Source organism: Thermobia domestica, chromosome 12, assembly GCF_964235325.1.
Source record: "Thermobia domestica chromosome 12, izTheDome1.hap1.1, whole genome shotgun sequence".
Classification (NCBI taxonomy): Eukaryota; Metazoa; Arthropoda; class Insecta; order Zygentoma; family Lepismatidae; genus Thermobia; species Thermobia domestica.
The window spans coordinates 212817014-212837602 of NC_137465.1; the positions used below are offsets into that span (position 1 = coordinate 212817014).

At 37.1% G+C, this 20589-nt stretch overlaps 1 protein-coding gene across 1 annotated transcript in view; it reads right to left on the reverse strand.

Annotated features, from left to right (window-relative positions):
* Positions 1–1658: 1658 nt before the first annotated feature.
* LOC145667031 (dopamine receptor 1-like) overlaps positions 1659–20589 on the reverse strand; it is a 27042-nt gene continuing 8111 nt past the window's right edge. The window contains exon 3 of the mRNA XM_081734722.1: positions 1659–3770. Within this exon, the coding sequence (XP_081590848.1) occupies positions 2626–3770 (1145 nt within the window). The 3' untranslated portion in view covers positions 1659–2625. The remainder of the gene's footprint in view (positions 3771–20589) is intronic.

The window sequence follows — 20589 nt, forward strand, 5'->3', positions numbered from 1 at the left end:
TTTCGCTTTAACCCTTTTAGGCCAGTTAATAAAAGATGATTTAGGGTCGAATAAGGAAAAAAATGGTGGAAAGCTGGAACAAATTTTATTTTCTTTATATAAGTGTCCGTAACAACATACTAATTTTGCACCACTCTACCACCCCGGATTTGGCCGCCATCTTGGAAAAATGGCGCCAAAAATTAGTTTTTTTTTGTAAATATCTCGCATGGAAAGCATTTTAGAGCAAAACATGTTATTACAAAAAATAATCTACATTAAATTCTCTACAAGAAATGTTCTCTTCATTTTTTCTCTAGGATGCACCGTTTAAATGTTATAGGCGTGGCAAATTACGCATTTTTCTTTCAGCATCGCTTTATTGCAGAACTTTAACGAACATTTTCTGCTATTAATACTATTTTGTTTTAATGATTTTTCTTATATAAAACATAAATTAATATATTTTTCAATCATTGCAGGTGTGACTAAGGATAAGTAATCAGGTCTATTAGATCATCTATGTTTAAGATGTCAGCTAAAAAATGTTTTATCTTAGAGAAACTTTTCGGTGATGGTGGTTACATGTAAAGTAAAAGAACATTAGTAGACTGCAGTATTAAAGTGAAAGATGGAAACGACTGTCAATTTAAGGGACTGAGATGTGTTACACTTTATGAAAAGAGTAGAAAAGTTTACACAAAAACAAGAGGTAGTAAAGCGTTGCTATTACAACGTACTTCATCACCTACGCCGATAATCCTTAGGTCAGAAGTACTAAGATTTAATTTTCAAGAAGCCTATCTGTTTTGTAGACAATGTACTAGTACATCAGATGAAATTTTAAAGGGACAGGATAAAAAAAATTGTGAGTGAGCGTGAGAGTGTACATCGTGTCGAAACCTTTCAAGTTAAAAATTCTATTATGGAAGCTAACAAGGAAGAGTGTCAATTTTCATTCAATGAAATTTTTCAAGATTATAATGATGCATTACCAACTGAAAAAACAATAAAAGCTAAACTGAGAGAAAATTACTCAGAACATATTATTATACCATCAAACAAAAACATGAAGTCCATAGTTTGCTTCCGTGATACAGAACATAAAATTCTCACTGATGCATGGTATGATCTCATGATCTCAAAGGTATACGGTGTTTGATTCACAATTATTTTAGTTATCATTTGGGTTGAAGCAGGCCAAAAATGATGGGGGGGGTCGGCTGAAGTTAGGGGGGCCCGATCCAACTATATAGGCCTACTATAGTTTATCATCGTATTATAGTTCATTTGCAAGCCTACCGTAAAAAGTTATGGGGCAGCGAAAATTTAAGCCCCCTAGACCCCCCTGGATACGGGCCTGGCTTAAAGTCAGGTCAAGCCAGGTCTATTTTGATCTTGGAAGTGCAAAATAATCCTAGCTTCAGTATTTATTTTCATTTTGTGTAATGTTTTGGAAAATTGATATTTTCTAATGTGGGACTAAAAGTGTTAATTTTTTTTGACAGGAAAACTTATTGTTGGATATATGAATATTTGCATTACAAATAAAATATTCTGCACATATATTTATCAAACATGTCCCTAGAAGGTTAGATTAGTGAAGTAACTATCACTTACCATATTATAAGGAATTACTGAATGTGTTACTGTAGAGAATTGTTACATTGTAACGGAAACAGTGGTGGTTTTTGAGGGAAGTCACATCGTCACAAATTAAAATTTTAACGCTACAATTAATGGAAGAAAGCTTACCTATTGCTTTCTGAAGTGTATGATGCTCACTAATTTCGTTCGTAGCGCCAAAATTATTTATTAATTTATTTTTACAAAAGGGATTTCCCTCAAAAGCCGCCACACAATGAAAGAGATCCTGAAAACGAATTGGGAAATACACTCTAAGATTCAACAAACAGTCTTGGCCACATCATTGTTGTGGAACCTGCCACAATTAGTGGAAATGGCTTTCTGGCCAATCTTTCTGGTCAAAGTCATCCGTGGCCAATATGCAAGTTCGGTTTCAACCGTATTGTATATTATAAATCTTTATTCATCATATATTGCATTTTCTTATGCAGTAACATTTTTTTTCGCCCTAACAAGTATTTTAATATTGATTCTATTTGTGTGTAGCCACACACACGACTCACGTTTGTGCTTATCTTTTTGTAAATATCCTAGAAAGTCTAGATTTGATTAATGTGCGCATGTCATTTCTATCTTTGTTAAAATTCAAGAGACTAGCGTTTTATCAAATATCATTTCCGATTGCTTGTAATTAAGTCCTGTAGCTTTGGACATTATTGCTGTTTTCTTTAAATATCAGTATAACGAAGCGAATTGGATATTTAACGTTGGATTCATTTGTACTAAATTGAGTATTGTGCTTTCTTTATTTACCGCTGTTTTTGGTAATTTATGACAATAACTTTGATGGAACAAAAAAATCTATCCTTAAATTTATTCTTCCTTTCTAGAAAGGAAAATTAAAGCAATACTTCGCACAGTTATGATGGATAAATCGCAGGCGCATAAGCAATTACCCTGTTATCCCGTCTCACAGATTGTCAAGACAATTGTTTTTTTGTTCTCAAAACGCCCATCTTTTTTAAAAATGGAAATCCACATATCTCTCTCTTTGAATATTTACACAGCTGTGGATTGGCCGTCGCCTAACAGAATTGAGCTTACTTTATCGGCGATTATATCCTTATCGGCAGAATTAATCCGAGTTTGTCTGGGAGTTGCAGAACCAGCTGAGGATCGCGGACTTTCCCGAAGAGCACAAGAACCATTAGCTTGACGCCCGGCGTCGGGATGAGTGTCTCTTCGGTTTGCTACGACTTCATAACCACACTTCTTGCAACATGGCAACGGATAATGAGCGGTGAGAATTTTACGGAATGCCTCACGAAAGTCCTTGTTAAATATTGAGTATATAATAGGATTGAATGCACTATTTGAATACCCAAGCCATGTTAATACTTTGAATACAATGCCAGGGATGCATGTTTTACAGAATGCTGCAATGATATTGATACAGAAGAATGGAACCCAACATATGAGAAAGACACCCATGATAATTCCCACAGTAATTGCAGCTTTATGGTCGGATACGTGGTACGGCGAAGAATTTGCTGGTGCTGATGGTGCAGTACCATCAATGGTGCCAAAATTCAGCGGTCTGGTGATTGCTTTTATATTTTTGACGTGTTTCTGTGCATACAGATACAGTCGGCAATAAATTCCAAGCATAACAACACAAGGAAAGTAAAAGCTTATGCAGGAGGACACGACGGCGTAGGTGGGAGTCAAGTCCAAGGCACACGTGGGGTACTCGGCCTCCCCCGTGTGATAAACAAGCGGTTGTGGCGGGCGGTGCAAGTCCAAAGATATTGGTAGAAATGAGATAAGAGCCGCCAATAGCCACACACACGCTATCGAACCCATGACCACTTTCTTATTCATCCAACGACTGTAGCGTAAAGGGTCTTTGATGTGGATGTATCTGTCCAAAGATATTGCACACAGATTGAGTATTGAAGCTGTCGAACACATGACGTCGAATGCGATCCAAGTGTCACAGAACTGTTCACCGAAGATCCAGTAGCCCAGGAGATCATTAACCACTGCGAAAGTCATCACTAAGCAGGCCATGAATAGATCCGCTATTGCTAATGATGCTAGGAACAAGTTTCCGAGTTTTCGGAGACTTCTGTCTGTGTAGATGGCAACGCACACCAGGATGTTTCCTCCAACAGAGAGAAAGATGATGAAGGATAGGAATATCCCTGGAACAGAAAAGAGAAAATGATCTATTAATTTCTGAGTAAAGTTGAATGATTTACCGTTATCAGTGAATTTCATGGTAAGTTACCTAAATTCAGCAAAACTAAATTTTAAACGGTGAAGATTAAGAATATGGGCTCCACTTTTAAAAAAAGTTTGAATTAAATTGTCTTAATTCGCAAAGGAAGATTGATACTTTAGGAACTTGCTTATGTGGGTACCTAACAATCATTTATGTATTGATAGAGAAACAGATTTAAAAAGTGCGCTTTATTTCAATGCTGATGTACGTAAGGAAACAATACTTGGTGAAGATAAAGTGCGTATGTGTAAATATGTAGATTTGTACTTATATAGTGATTGTAAATAAAGCATAAGGTACTTATATAGTGATTGTAAATAGAGTGGCTTCTCAACACTCATTGCTACTCTCCTGCCTCCGAAAGCTATCGTTATTTCTGGCTTTTACACTCGGTAACGATTGGCCCAGGATGAAGTCACCCGGAGACATATCTTCCTCCATGCTCAATGTGAGCTACCAATATACTCTACAAAACTACTACGTCTCACTCCTCGTAAAATCCTGAGGAGAATATTCAAACCCAAGAAGAACGGGAATGGCAGTAACCCATAACGAGGAACTGCACAGCTTATAACGCTTACCTGATATTATTAGGGTCATTAAGTTTGGGAGGCTCAGGTAGGCAGGTCATGTAACTAAAATGGAAGAAAGTAGGAATGCTTTTAAAGTTTTAATTGAAATCAAATCGGGAAGGGGTTATTCGAGAGCCCTCAGCGCAGATGGATAGGAAGACAATATTAAGATGGATCTCGCAGGAATAGAAATACAAAATAGAAAGTATATCTAGTTGGCTAACAGAATTCAATGAAGTGCTTTTGCAAATGCGAAGTTGAATCTTCGGATGTCATAGGCCATAGAGTAGGTTAGTGAAGACTATTGAAAATCATTCCACAACTGGAAAAAGTCTTCTGAACTACCTGCACTCCCAGCTGAGCCACATCTAAGCATACTTGTGAACAGTAGACATTAGAATAATCATTTTTGTAGCACATGAATAACCACCTAAGGTAACTAAGTCTGGTAAAGTTTAAGCGGCCAGGAGCCAAGAAAGAGTCTACAACCTTGTTAGTGTACTATTTACACCAAAACACGCTCTACATCTAGTAGGCGGCATATCCTTAATCTGCACATTTAAAGATTAAACAGAATACAGAAAATAATAGTAAAGTACATAATATTAAAAAATCACATTATCCGAAGAGCACGTGTAAGCGTCTGTGGTAAACTGAAGGAAATGTTTGAGGTTGGTCAACCAAACTTTTGACCAGAAACTTTTGACCTTGGGGTATGAAGGGGGACGAATAAACATGTCAGGAGAATGAACTGGGACAGTTATAGGCGCCGACTTGAAGAAAATTTTGGGGAGGGGGCCAAAACAGTACATATATAAATAAATCATAATCATATTGAGCCGTTTTCTATCAACTGCTTGATGAAGGCCCCCTTGTTCCAAGATAGGTTCAAGATAGTTAGCAATTCGTTGTGTACATCATGCGATATCCATTTGTACGAATGTAACTGTAACCATGTTGAAAGTTTCTGGCTATCTTCACACCGATAACGCAATAAATTGTTAAAGTTGCTTGTTTCATCACTATGTCCTCATATTGCAAGCCCCTGTACAGTCCGCAGCAAAAAATCTGCAACATGAACATGTAAGTTTATTGTTAAATGACGAAGTCTTTTGCTCCAAAATAAGTGTGCAGGGGAGGACGCCGAGGTTTCTCTGGCGTTATTCGTGCCACTTAGACGTTATGTTGATTCCCTGCGGGGGGCGCAGTGGCTCAGTGGTATAGCGTTTATCTCCGCTGCTTGGGGTCCCTGGTTCGATCCCAGCTCGCGCCGTGTCGACTTTGGGGTGGACAAACACCGTGCTCATGAGTTTTCTCGGGTTCTCCCGTTTCCTCCCACTTTCTTCATTCCACCATTTCACTCATCTCTCATCATCACCGTCTCCTTTAGCCTCACCGGCATAACCATGGGACGTAAAACTTAAAGATTTAATTTCATTTGATTTCCTGAGCTGTTAGGCGTAGTTTCACAATAAACTTACATGCTCATGTTGCAAGTTTTTTGCTGCGGACTGTACAACTAAGTAACAGAGAGAGGTTATGATTTTTAGTAAGCTGTTGCGGTTTTCTTTCATTTACTTCCATTTTTCATTCGAAATATAGCCAAATATATTAACACTTGATTCTACAGATTAACATTCAATTACAGTTTCCCGATGGCAACCAGATCTTTCACGCGCTCTTAACTTTTCTACCCTCTTCTCCCAATTAAAAACCCCGTTTGAATAAATGCCATTTTTATTTTGGAAGAGAACTGAAAATGACGTCCCTCGAATACTTGTTTGCAAAGTTTGTATAAAATTACATTTCTTATCATACAGTATTCTATCCATGGGAACTGATGGTTTCAACACGGCTGATACCTACGTTTATGCGCCTTCTCTCCTTTGAGAATTTTCTTTTCTGTTCATGTTGGAGCACACTTTCATTTTGACCCATGACAGTACTAACACTAGGTTCAGATTAGATTTCACGACACGTAAATTAATTATTTTTTTCTTTTTTTGACGCATTGATCTTTACTTGCCATATCAGTGCTGCCGGAGAGTTGGTTGAAGCTTCAGTGTTCTATTAAACATTGTTTTAAAAACGGCGTTTTCTATCGAATAAGAAGGCTGTTCCTAATGTTGAATTAAAGGCATGACGATATTTACAACAAAAATTATTACTCCTCTCTATTAATTCTTCCTCGACTGGATTATATTGGACGGGCGAGGACATGCACCTTTAAATATTGGGGGGCTAAAAGTGTCTTGACCCCCAAAGTCGGCGCCTATGGGAATCGTCATGAGTGTTTGGTAAAGGGCGTGTAATCACAATTTTGTTTGTTTTAGTTAGGTGGAAGGGGGAGAGGAATTTATCTTAACTCCGGAGTTATGTCTAGAAGAACACTGTGGTTCACATTGCCCATTTAACGCTCATATCAAACTAGCTGAAATGTTTCTTCTTCGCACGAAAGTATCGTTTCATGGAAAGTAGAAAGTATAGTTTTATAGAAGCCCTTCCCTATTACAGTGCGCATTTAAATGAAAGTATAATGACAGAAAATCTATAATGTCGTCAATTTCCCACTCCCATTCCTCACCGGTTCTTATCCCCATGCCGAGGGGAGCTCAACTTACCCTTAAACGCCATTGGAAATACCACTATTCATCTCACAACGGAAGTTCGGGGGAAAACACTCGTCTGCAGAGAAACTAAGCATGCCGTTTGGAAGACCAATTTATACTGGTTACAACGAGGTAACAAAATTCCTGTACGGCTGAGAACTTTTTAAGAGATTCGACGTTAAATGCACGATTTAGCCTCCTAGCGACCTGATGGTTTGAACTTACTGTTGCTTGATCACTGGGATCTATTCAGAGACAAATTGTCCATTGCAAGTTGGATGACGGATGGCAAAGACGTAATGGTTGAGAATATACCAAAGAACTGCATACGATTTGTACAACCATTTGATGTGTTTGGATTCCGACCAATCAAAGATTATAACAGGAGGTTTGTACATGGTATGAAACTTCTTCATCCGGACGTTATGATGCACCAACGAAACAATAAAATAAAGTTTGTGTCCATGCTAATTAATCAATTCCGACCACAGCGATGCATTGGATTGTTTCAGTTTACATTCAATAAGACAAGTTACCGAACAAATTATATACCTTTTGAATCACCTGTTGAAATTCCTTTCGCTTTAGTTATGCGAACTGTTCCCTTGGCGGATGCAACGCAATTGCACGTATAAAATGGTCATGGTGCAATATTGCCTGCGTCATTTCTTCATAGAGCAGAAGAACAACAGTGATCAATTTTCATCTGTAACCTATCATTATTGTGAACACTATAATGACTAATTTTAACTAATAAACCCATTAGTTATTGCAAAACAGTTTTCACCGTTACCTCCGATAGATTTCAATTCGTATGTCAATATTCGTTGCTAATAATGTTGTACTTAACGCGTTTAAATGCGCATATACTCATTTTTTCATATAAACTTCCAAGTTGAATCTCTCGAACAGTTCTCAACCGTACAGGGATTTTATTAGTTAGTTATAATCAGTATGAATTGGTCCTTCAAATGGTCTGCAGGTGAGTGGTAGAATGGTCTGTTTTGGATCAATTGTCTGTCTTAGATCCAAGCAGGGCAGACAAACATTACTGAATCTTTCCCAAGAAATTCATAAATCGTCATGATTGGTAAATTTTGTTTATATTTATAGTATTTAATAATAATTAACTTAATGCCCGTTTCTTGCACGGGTGAATAGGTTTGGGGAAAATATTTGATTATTAACCGTTCTAAGTTTTTCACTAGAGCTGCTATCTCTATTGTTTTAGACCCTTTGGCAACAAAGCCTCCAATGTACAACGCGTTCTGTCTGAAACCAGCTTTCCTTACCGTTAATATAAGAGCATCCACCTACATTTTGAAACGAAATCCACCCCATCTGGTTATCTAATTACAAGCAATCACGTACACAGAATTTCAACACGGGAAGGAGATTTACGCATCGATTTTAAGATAGTCGCGATTTTGATATACATATCTTACCATGTTAAATGTGTACTTTTCCATAATATCACAGGGGGTTAAAGCCCATACACAGGGGTCCCCACAAAGGGGGCTATGACACAAACTGCGTCATTGAAATATTTGAGGGGGGCTAAAGATCTAAATAAATATGTTTGAGGAGGTGTTAAAATTAATCGAAAAGAATTTTTCATGGAAGAACACCTACGGATAGACAATTGAGGGGAGTGCGTCATGGACATGAGGAAGGCACCACTGCCATACACCCCCTTTACGTAAGCCACATCTACAAGATTTCTTGATACGTATATACAATATAATCAATTTATTTCGAAGAAAGATGAATAAAAGACGATTAAAAATTATAAATTTAAACGTACTGTTGTATGTAATAATATTTCTGCATTAACTAACGGCAAGACGATTTGTATCCCACCAAACGTGAATATATGGCTAGTTTCGACATATTTCTTAAGAAACTGAGCTACCTTCCAAAATAAAAGCAACATCAATTGTAAATACTTATGTATATTTATATTGACTGATTCCAGCTATTCCATTTGTTTCTCTGGTGGCACCATCTAGTAGTAACATTTGTAATCTATTTCTTCTAAAATTACATTGCATAATAATAACAGACTGGCAGACGTGAAAGCCCAAGACTCAAAACGTCTTCCTATCTTCATTGGCAGCCATTTTCTCTCTCGTCGCCCTAGCGGCGAAAATAATAACTTCGCGACACTTTTACCAGGTACTGAAAATTTTTGAGTCTGTTTCTTTTGATATTACTATGACGTGTCTGAGTGTCGTTAAATGAGCTTTGTTCAGGCTTATATCCGAGATGATTTGTAATAACAGTACTTCGTGTATACTCTTTTTAAAGGATATTCGTTTTTGTGTGATATACTGTTTGGGCAATTTGGCAGAAACTATACATTTAACGAAGAAAAATGAAAATGTTTGTCTGTATTCGTGCCAGTCCTTCATTTGTTTTCACAATCTTCGAAGTAGTGTACTCGTGAAATGACATGATATTCGTGTCTCAACTCACTTGCATGCGACACTCAAATTTAGAACACTGTCATGAGCTGTAGTGTTTTATTAATTACAATAAGTGACAACAGAAGCATGTAACAAAATGCTGAGACATGGATCAAGATTGATATTAAAAGAAAAGAAATTACGAACTTTGTCTTATCTGCAAGAAATATGTTTACAAGTCTAATTTTCAATGACAAAGTAGTATAATCTGTGTGTCCGCATTTGCAATTATTTTTACCTCCCTTTTGCATTTTAAAAGAGAAGGACAGTCCAACAACTGGGAAGCAAGGAGAACATAACCTCGCCGGCAAGCGAAACTATTGGAAGTCGCGGTGTTTCAATGGAAGAGCTCTTACCTCTAGTGTGTAGAGTCACTGGTTCGAATGCAGCCAAGTATATTTAGGGTGGACAACATATCCATGGCTTTTCTCGGAGTGCTTCCGTTTCCTCACACATTCTCATTCTACCATTTTTTCCACAATCATTCACTTGCCTCAATCCAGGGTGCAAAATTAGCGGTCGTCGGGTCGCCATTGGCGACTAGAAATTTAGAGCTGGTGACCAGTATTCAGTAGGAATGGTTTTTGCCTAAACTCACAGGGCTGCGCAGTTTCTATTTCGCACGAAAAAAATTGTCACTGAGTGGGAGAAAACGCGGAATGTGAAGTCTTCACAACAGAAGGGACCTGGAAAGTGAAGTCTTTACAACGTTGTAACTCGCCCCTCCTTTCCCATCCTCAGTCGAAAACTTCATTACGAGATTCCCAAATTTCCTTCCAATATTCACATTTATGCTGTTTTACCTGTGAGACTGCCTCATGTGAGAGAGGCTCTAGCAGACTGAGTTAAGATTGCCTACAGGATTTCACTTAAGACGGACACACTGGATGATTTGCTGACAATTTCCATCAATGGCCCTTTACTTAAGGACTTTTGATCCGAAAAGTGCAATCGACAACTGATACTTTAGTCCAGAGTGAGAGTGTTACACAAACGTGAAGTCTTAAGGTAAGGTACTTATTAAGATATAGACCTATATGAATTGTCCAATTCAAAATGTCAAATTGTCCGATTGGCTATCCTGAATTTACATTGTCTGATTTTGAAATTTTATGCCTTGATGTAATCTCTTTCTTTGTCAAACCAAAGGCCATGAGGGGGGGGGAATTCTCATACTTTGTACGTGAGAGATATTGGCGAACATCATTTTTGGATTGGCGAGTGCATCTGACTTTGAAATTTTGCGCCCTGCCTTAATCGTTCGTTTCCCTTAGCCTTAAGGGCATAATCATGGAACGTGAAACTGAAAGAAGCGAAGCTATTACAAGAGATAGTTAAATCAAACCTTTAAAAGTGCACAAAAATTAAGAAATTTCCCGCAATTTTCCTCAGTTTGTAACAATGACTTGCATGAGGAATTTCGATTTAACCAATTACTTGAAAGGTTTGTATGAGGAACATTCAAGTCATAGGTATGGTTTGTACGGGAAAGATTCAAATGATAGATATTAATATGTGGAATATTCAAATAATAGGCATGGTTTGTATGAAAAAGATTGAAATGTTACACATGGGTAGTATGTGAAATATTCAAGTCATAGACATTCTTTGTATGGAAAAGATTGAAATGACACGCATGGTTAGTATATGGAATATTCAAATGATAGGCATGGTTTATATGGAAAAGATTCAAATGATAGCTATGATTAGTATACGGAATATTCATGATAGATGTGGTTTGTAGGGAAAGATTCAAATCTTAGATATGATTACTATGTGGAATATTCAAATGATAGGCATGGTTTGTATGGAAAAGATTTCAATGATAGGTATGATTAGTATGCGGAATATTCAAGTGATAAGGTGTGGTTTGCATGTGAAAGATTTAAATCTTAGATATGATTACTATGTGGAATATTCAAATGATAGGCATGGTTTGTACGGGAAAGGTTCAAATGTTAGTAATGATTGCTATGTGGAATACTCAAATGATAGGCATGGTTTGTACGGAAAGATTCAAATGATAGATATGATTAGTATGTGGAATATTCAAATGATGGGCATGGTTTATATGGAAAAGATTCAAATTATAGGTGTGATCAGTATGCGGAATATTCAAATGATAAGTGTGGTTTGTACGGGAAAGATTCAAATGTTAGATATGATTACTATGTGGAATATTCAAATGAGAGGCATGGTTTGTATGGAAAAGATTCAAATGATAGATATGACTAGTATACGGAATATTCAAATGATAAGTGTGGTTTGTACGGGAAAGATTCAAATGTTAGATATGGTTACTAGGTGGAATGTGCAAGTCATAGACATGGTTTGTATGGGAAATATTGAAATGATACGCATGGTTAATATGTGGAATATTCAAATGATAGGCATGGTTTGTATAGAGAAGATTCAAATGATAGGTGTGATCAGTATGCGGAATATTGAAATGATAGGTATGGTTTGTACGGGAAACATTCAAATGATAGATATGATTAGTATGTGGAATATTAAAATGATAGGCATGGTTTATATGGAAGATAATAAAATGATAGGCTTGATTAGTATGTGGAATATTCAAAAGATAGGCATGGTTAGTATGTGGAATATTCAAACGATAAGCATGGTTTATATGGAAAAGATTCAAATGAGAGACACAGTTTATACAAGGAACATTCAAATTATGATGGTAGTTTGTACGAGGGAGTTCAAATTATACTCACATTTTATATAGGGAAAATTCAAAAGATAAACACGATTTGTACTTCGAAAATTCGAACTTATAGATATAACTTGTACGTAGAAGGTTTTAAATGATAGTCAAATGTAAAATGGAAAGAGCTAAATCATAGATATAAAAGAATATTTATGTGAAAGGTATGGTTAGTACGTAAAGCATTGCATTTGATTTCATTTTTCTAAATTCGTTAGAAGAAAGTGATTCTAAATACGGTAGTTTCTAAATAAAACAAGCATATAGTCAGTTCTCCTCTGTTCTGGAATCAGTGTATTGAATCAGTGTATCAAGTTTAAAATATTAGTTAATATGAGTATATGTCATTGGATCATTGCATATAGTTGTGATTCACTGTATGTCAAATATGTTTAAAGTAAATTTTTCTAATGTGGTTATACCAAGCTTTGCATGTGGATTACACACAATACCTACCTCTTCGTGCTTGGTACTAACGTAGTGTTCAAATAAGTTTTTAATGGTGTTAGTATTATTTAATTCTTTGAAAATTCTAGCTACGAATCCAAGATTTATATCCGCCTGACTATATCTACAACTTAACTATATAGGATGGATCATTAATGTATGTCCACATTTCAGCAGGTGATTTCTTTAAGGAGACTACAATATGTCTCAGGCTTACCGATTGCCTGTCAATCTCTGTATATCTTGCACAGTGTGAAACAAAAGACACGGTATACGATGCAGGGTTGGGAAGTAGAAGTGAACAGACCATCGGTGTGTCTGAGACACACATTGATATACTGGAAATAGTCAACAGCGTATTGTAGTTCTAGTTAAGGGACGGATGAAATAATGAGGTGTGAATGTGGGGATGCAATTTCTCCACCACTGATTAATGTCGGAGAAATATAGTTCCTAAAGTAGCCACGTTCATATGAATTGACTTTTATATACGGTATATATGGGATTGATGTAGCTCAGAAAAATTAGGAAAATGCATTGATAAGATAGAGGAATAAAACTCGTGAATGATTTTGTAGAAAACTGAGAAGCTAGTAGGGAAAGATAAAGTAGGTTTGAGATGTGCAATATTGGTGAGGCATTTTCCAATGGTTTAGCGTCGATACAATTTGTTGAAAATGACAAATGAAGGCAAATGCATTGTTGTTCCTCGGTACTTTTCACGACTATGTTGTCCCCTGGAAAGTCTCAACTTTGTCCTCTCTCCCGTATTCTCTTTATCAACTTCGTTGTCGGATTAAGCTCCATCTTTGGATCGTTATGTTACATCATTTGGAGATCAGTCGTCCTTCCTTAGAGCATTCTCCTGAGCTCTAACGATTTCTGTGACATCAGTGAGTCCGTTCCATAACTTCTGTAGAAACTGTCTGCTGCTCTGTTTACTTGCAGTGTTGATATTTTCCCTCCGTGTTTACTATCCTTCGGTATTAGTGGCTTCAGCTATTTGGAGAAAGAAGACTCGTGTCAACGAAATAGAAAGCTACTTTGTCGGCAAAGGAAAGTTACGGGTATTTGCCAATGTCTTAAATTCATTTGTGAAAAGGCAGGCATCTTCTACAGAAGTTAGAATGTTTCAAAAGAATTGCTCTGAAGATGGCAATATGTTTGCGCTGAGACACTACTTTCCATTAATAAATTCAACTGGAGATTTTGTTATACCTGGAACACTCCAGCTTAGAAGGGTCAGAAGGCAAAGGACTGTAATCAGCCTGAATTTGTATAATCTAGTGAGTTTACAATCTACTCCCTAAAGGAAACAGGTTGTTATATTGATTCAATGCAAAAAGTTTAAAACGTTGCTTTGAAGACCAAACCTGGACGTGGCTGGTTGTTGTGTGGAGGCAAAACCTCTAAAAAGTAATGCAATTCCATGGAATTAAAAATGAAATCGTCTAGTTTAACGTCTCACGCTTATGCTCTTTAGGCTAAAAGAGACGATGATTTTTAAGGCAAGTGAATGATGATGAAAGATTGATGGAACGAAAATGTGGAAGGAAACGAGAGTTTCCGAGAAAACCCACGGATGTGATGTTGCCTACCACAAACTTACTTTGGTTGAGATCGAACCAGGGACCTCACACACCAGAGATAAGCACTCTACCACTGGGCAACCACGCTCCTCGTTCCAAGGTTGAGTATAGTGTTTTCTTAAAGTAATCTTGTCAAGACTGACATTCGTGTGAATTTTTCGAGTAATTACTTGAAAATTGGGTGATTTGTCTTATGGAATGGATACACATATCGACGTAAAAATTCTTGTAAATTTTGTCTTTAGAAAAACGGTTGTTTAAAGGCAATTCATGATGAAAGTTGTTGGATTTCTTTTTCTTAAATATTTCAGGATCTTCAGCAGTGAAAAAGGAGAGAAAAGGGAATTAGCGGTAGATTAAAGGGAAAAAGAGACCAAATAGAGAGAAAATAAATACCATTTTCACAGTATATTTTAGGTTTGTGACATATATAAAAATGAAACAATACATCGCAGCACGTGTTATTCCGCAATATTTTGTTGTTTATTATTAGTACAATGCCCGTGACCATTGATCATTGATATTTGTGTAGGGTTTACCGCTTGTAGATTGGTGGGAAAACTTACAAAAAAATTAAATGTAAACGATAGAGCTTTCAATTAAACACAGTTTTAGCCTATAGTATACGAAGGCTCGATTGCAACAATAGCTGAAGCCACACCCTAGGCGTTTAGATTTATATTTGCTCCACCTCTTTGTTCCTGGCAATACAGGATTCTTCATATAGTGTTCTAAATAGAGTGTCATAATAACAATTTAAAGTAACACATTATGCTCTCGCCTTCGGTACGAGCGGTCCCGGGTTCCGAGACCAGGTGGGGACACTCGGTCAAAAAAGGGTAAGAGCTTTTTCAGTCCAGTCTTCCTGAGTGAGGTTTTCCTTATCCACACCAGGCAAATGCCGGGATCGTTCTTAACATATAGCTCCTAGGCCGCTTCCTTCCTTCTCTTTCCTTGGATAAGGTGATCGGCGAGGGACATCATCCCTCATACGTCACGAGCTAACATGGCCAAAGATGCTGAAAGCCTAGAAATCTAATTCCTAGTCCTAAATAACACACTAACTTGGGTACCTACTAGTGGAAAGTATACTATTATCTTTTGAGCTCTGCAGACGAGTGAAAGATTAGGATTAGCAATTAGATTTCTGCGTTTTCGGCATCTATGATCATGTTAGCCCGTCACTAGCATTAGGATTAGGAATTAGATTTCAGGGTTTTCGGCATCTATGGCCATGTTAGCCAATCACTAGGATTAGGATTAGGAATTAGATTTCTTGGCTTTCTGCATCTATGGCCATGTTAGCCCGTCACTAGCATTAGGATTAGGAATTAGATTTCTGGGTTTTCGGCATCTATGGCCATGTTAGCCCGTCACTAGGATAAAAATTAGAAATTAGATCTCTGGGTTTTCGGCATCAATGGTCATGTTAGCCCGTCACTAGGATTAGGATTAGGAATTAGATTTCTGGGCTTTCGGCATCTATGGCCATGTTAGGCCGTCACTAGGATTAGGATTAGGAATTAGATTTCTGGGTTTTCGACATCTATGGCCATGTTAGCCCGTCACTAGGATTAGGATTAGGAATTAGATTTCTGGGCTTTCGGCATCTATGGCCATGTTAGCCCGTCACTAGGATAAGAGTTAGGAATTAGATTTCTGGGCTTTCGGCATCTATGGCCATGTTAGCCCGTCACTAGGATTAGGATTAGGAATTAGATTTCTGGGTTTTCGACATCTATGGCCATGTTAGCCCGTCACTAGGATTAGGATTAGGAATTAGATTTCTGGGCTTTCGGCATCTATGGCCATGTTAGCCCGTCACTAGGATAAGAGTTAGGAATTAGATTTCTGGGCTTTCGGCATCTATGGCCATGTTAGGCCGTCACTAGGATTAGGATTAGGAATTAGATTTCTGGGTTTTCGACATCTATGGCCATGTTAGCCCGTCACTAGGATTAGGATTAGGAATTAGATTTCTGGGTTTTCGACATCTATGGCCATGTTAGCCCGTCACTAGGATTAGGATTAGGAATTAGATTTCTGGGCTTTCGGCATCTATGGCCATGTTAGCCCGTCACTAGGATAAGAGTTAGGAATTAGATTTCTGGGCTTTCGGCATCTATGGCCATGTTAGCCCGTCATGTATGAGGGATAACGTCTCTCGGCTATCATATTATCCGGAGAAATTGGGGAAGAACAACAGACTTGTATAGAAAAGCAACCTGGGATCAGTACGTTACGCACGATCCAGGTATTTGTCTGCTATGAATGAGGGAAACGAAGGAAAACCTCCCGCAGGATATCTTGAAAAAGCTTTTACACTTTTTCCACCGAGTGTATTTGTCACAAGATATACTTACAGTAAGTGATATGGCAAATGGAAATGAATTTTATTACATAAACTGAATAACATGCTATGTGTTGTTACGTTTGAAGGCTACACATGCATATACACGAAAGAATTCATGAGCTGTTATTTATATTGTTTGAAACAAAAGTCAAGAGCTGACGTTCACTGGTGACAGTTGATTTCCCCATTAAATATAATGATAGACCATTGACGTGACAAGGTGCAATTTTGCAGTCAAATAACACATACCGGTAACGTTTTATTTTCTTCTTCTTCTTTTTTGGATCTCGCAACTAGCAGAAACTAAATCATAATAGCAAAATGTCGGGTAAAAAAAAAAAAGTAAAAGTTAACTTTTTGCGTTTATTCGTGTCACACAGGGAAGTCCTAAGTTTAATTTAAACGTACAAAGCATTTGCAAATTAGTTATGAAAATGTAGCGTATTGAATGCTTTATTTTAAATCCTCAATTTGCATTTAATAAATATATATTATGAATTTATTTTGAGACGCGAAAGATGTCTCACCTCTGATTGGTTTTAAAATGAAATCTTCCAGTTTAAGGTTGGTGTAAAGGAACAAGTTTTGCCAATAGATGTCACTACAGTCTTCGTATCTCTCATCTCTTTTTTACCTTTCACGAAAATTGACAATTTCTCTTTCAAATTTTAACGTACACACTTCAAATTTTTGGAGAAGGAACTTCATAACCTATCGAAGGCAACAATCCGTGCCGATTTCTTATTTAGAATTTTCTTCATTGTTGAAACAGTTATATTGTTAAAGGTTTGGATATTCCTTTCAACAAACAAGCCATTTCAACAATGAAGAAAATTTTGAATAAAAAATCGGCACGGATTGTTGCCTTCGATAGGTTATGAAGTTCCTTCTCTAAAAATTTGAAATCTCTAGGTTGAAATTTGTAAAAGAAATCGTGAACTTTCGTGAAAGATAAAAAATACATGAGAGAGAGACGAAGACTGTAGTGACATCTATGGGCAAAACTTGTCCCTTTAAACTAATTTTAACGTCCCACGTTATGCCCTTTTTTAGGCTAAGAAAGACAATTATTAAAGTAAGTGAATTATTATAGAAAAATTGGCGGAATGAGAAAGTGAGAGAAAACGGGAGTACCCCGAGAAAATCCACGGACACTAGGTTGTCCATCAGAAGCTTACTTGGATGGAAATCGAACCAGGACCCCACGCATCGGAAGTAAGCGCTAGATCACTGAAAGACTCCTCTGATTTGTTTCGTTCAAAATTATATTTACACTTTGTACCAATGACTTCCGTTACACTAAAACCTTCAAGCAGTATTCATAGTTTGAGGGAAATTTCCCTAAACTAAGGAAATTTTGTAGATAAATTAAGCGAAAAAGTGAAAAAAGGGAATTTTTCGATAAAACGTGAAAATTCAGGGTAATTCTCGCGCTGCCTGATTGACCAATAAAAATGCTGAAAATTTTCCTTGTTCTTCGGAAATAAACCAATACAATAGCAATATTTTGTGTGTGTGTGTGTTCAATGTAGTAGTAAAATTTTACAATTATTCTTGCGAAAAGTACGCACCAACTTGTGCTAGAGCAGAGTAGGGTAGAGTAGGATAGGATAGATTAATAGAGTAGAGTAGATTAGCTTAGGTTAGTAGAGTAGGTTAAGTTAATTTAAATCAGTAAGTAGTACAGAGTAGGTTAGTTTATGTTAGTTATTCTACGTTTTATTTACAAGTATCTTAATGTGGATTTCGCAGCGACACGATTTAGGAGTTAGGATTTTAGATTTCTGGGCTTTCTGCATCTAAGGCCATTTAGCCCGTCACGATTTGAGGGATGACGTTCCTCGGCGAGCACACTATCCGGGGAAAGGGAAGGAAGAAAAGAATTTGGGAAGGAAGGAAGCGGCCTGGGACCTATAAGTTGGGTACCACCCCGGCATTTGCCTGGTGTGAACGAGGAAAATCCAAGAAAACCTCATTCAGGGTGACAGGCCTGAAAAAGCGTCGTACACTTTTTCGACCGAGTGGTCCCACCGGGAATCGAACTCGCGCAGCGATACGACTTCCTATAACACTTGTGATGGTTACACATTAGTAACCCTGCATTTGTAAACAGAAAAGAAAGCTACCTTCCCCATTACTCTAATGGCTAGCTCATATACCTTTGGTACATATGGTCCGAGGTTTGATTCCCTGTTTGACATTATAATCATTTTCATTAATCACCCGTTCCCTTTAACCTAAAGGTAATAATCGTGAGACGTTAAAATGAAATTAAAAAAAAAATCATTCCATAAAATACAGCTTTCTTAGACTGTACAGAAATACTCCACCGGCAGAAATTATTATCTGGAACAGTCCTCTTCCATATACATTCACTCATTTTACCCATATAATTATCATTTTTATTACGACCCATTGCAACGACCGCGAACTGTATGTTTTCGTTCGTGTTGAAATTGTTGACCTCAAAATTTATATTCAAATTGGAATTTTCTGTAATAAATAATTGTAGTGAAAATTATCTTATTTTCAACATGTATTAGGCTACATTTTATTAAATAAAATATTTTTTAGATTATTTCTTTTTATTTGAAACATAATCTTCTTTTATAATTTCCTCAATTATTCGGATTACGTCCAGGATTTGCTTCCAAATATTTTTATTGTTACTGTATGTTGTTATATATTCATTCCTTTTTCATTTGCAAATTTATTGATCTAGCAAAGGCTTTTGACCGCGTAAATTGGGAATTGTTGTTGGGAGTTCTAAACAAGATTGGGTTCGAATGAAAAAAAATAAAAGACTTATATATGAATCAAAGACTTATATATCACAAGAAACTTATATATGAACCAACAAGTAAGTGTTAGGATAAGGGAGAAACTGACAGAGGAGAGTGCAATTGGAAGGGGAGTTCTACAAGGATGCTGTCTCCCACCAACTTTATTTAATATCTATCTAGAAAAGATAGTGAAAACAAGCCTACATGATGAAGATGGCATTTCGGTAGGAGGTATAATAATTAGATGTACAAGATTTGCAGACGACATGGCGCTTGTTGCAGAATCTGAAAGGAAAATCAATAGAATGCTAGAAAACTTGAGGAAGGATTTGAAAAATATGGTATGAAAATAAATGTTAGAAAGGCAAAAGCTATGGTGATTGGAACGAAGCGGTCTGTGTCAAATATAAAAGTGGGAGGGAAGAAAATAGAACAAATGAATAGTTTTCGATACCTGGGTATTTTTTTTTAAGTGATGACATGAAATGCGAACGTGAAATAAAAGTAAGAATAGGAATGGCGAAAGAAGCCTTTCGGAGAAAGAAAAGTTTGTTTTGTGGGACCTTGAATAAAGAGTTGAGAGAAAGACTTATGAAATGCTTCTTGTGGATTGTTGTACTGTATGGGGCGGAAACATGGACATTACGTAAAAGTGATGAAAAACGACTGGAAGCCTTCGAAATGTAGACGTGGAGAAGAATGGAAAGAATTAGTTGTGTCGAGTGGAAGACGAATGAGAGGGTGTTAGAAATGGTGAGGAAAAAAAGAACACTTTTAGGTATTATTGAGAAGACGAAGAGAAACCGGTTAGGACATTGGGTGAGAAGAAACTGTATCATGAAGGACGTGTGGTAGAGAGTATGGTGGCAGGAAAAAGAAGGAGAGGACGAAGGAGGCTACAATTAATGGATGATATAAAAACAGAAAGATCATACGTGAAGACGAAGAGGTTAGCGGAAGACCGTGGAACATGGAAGCTTCTCAGCTGCGGCAAGTGACCTGCCAATAAGGGCAGAATACCCATGACGATGATTCATTTGCAATCATTAATTTTAATAATAAAATGGAATTTCAGCTGTATCCCTGGACCACACTAAAATCGGAAAAAGTACTAAAATGTACTAAATTAGTTTAGATAAGATTAGGTTAGGTTAGGTTAGGAAAACTCAAACACGAAATGTCGCAGCCTTGATATATACGTGCCATTT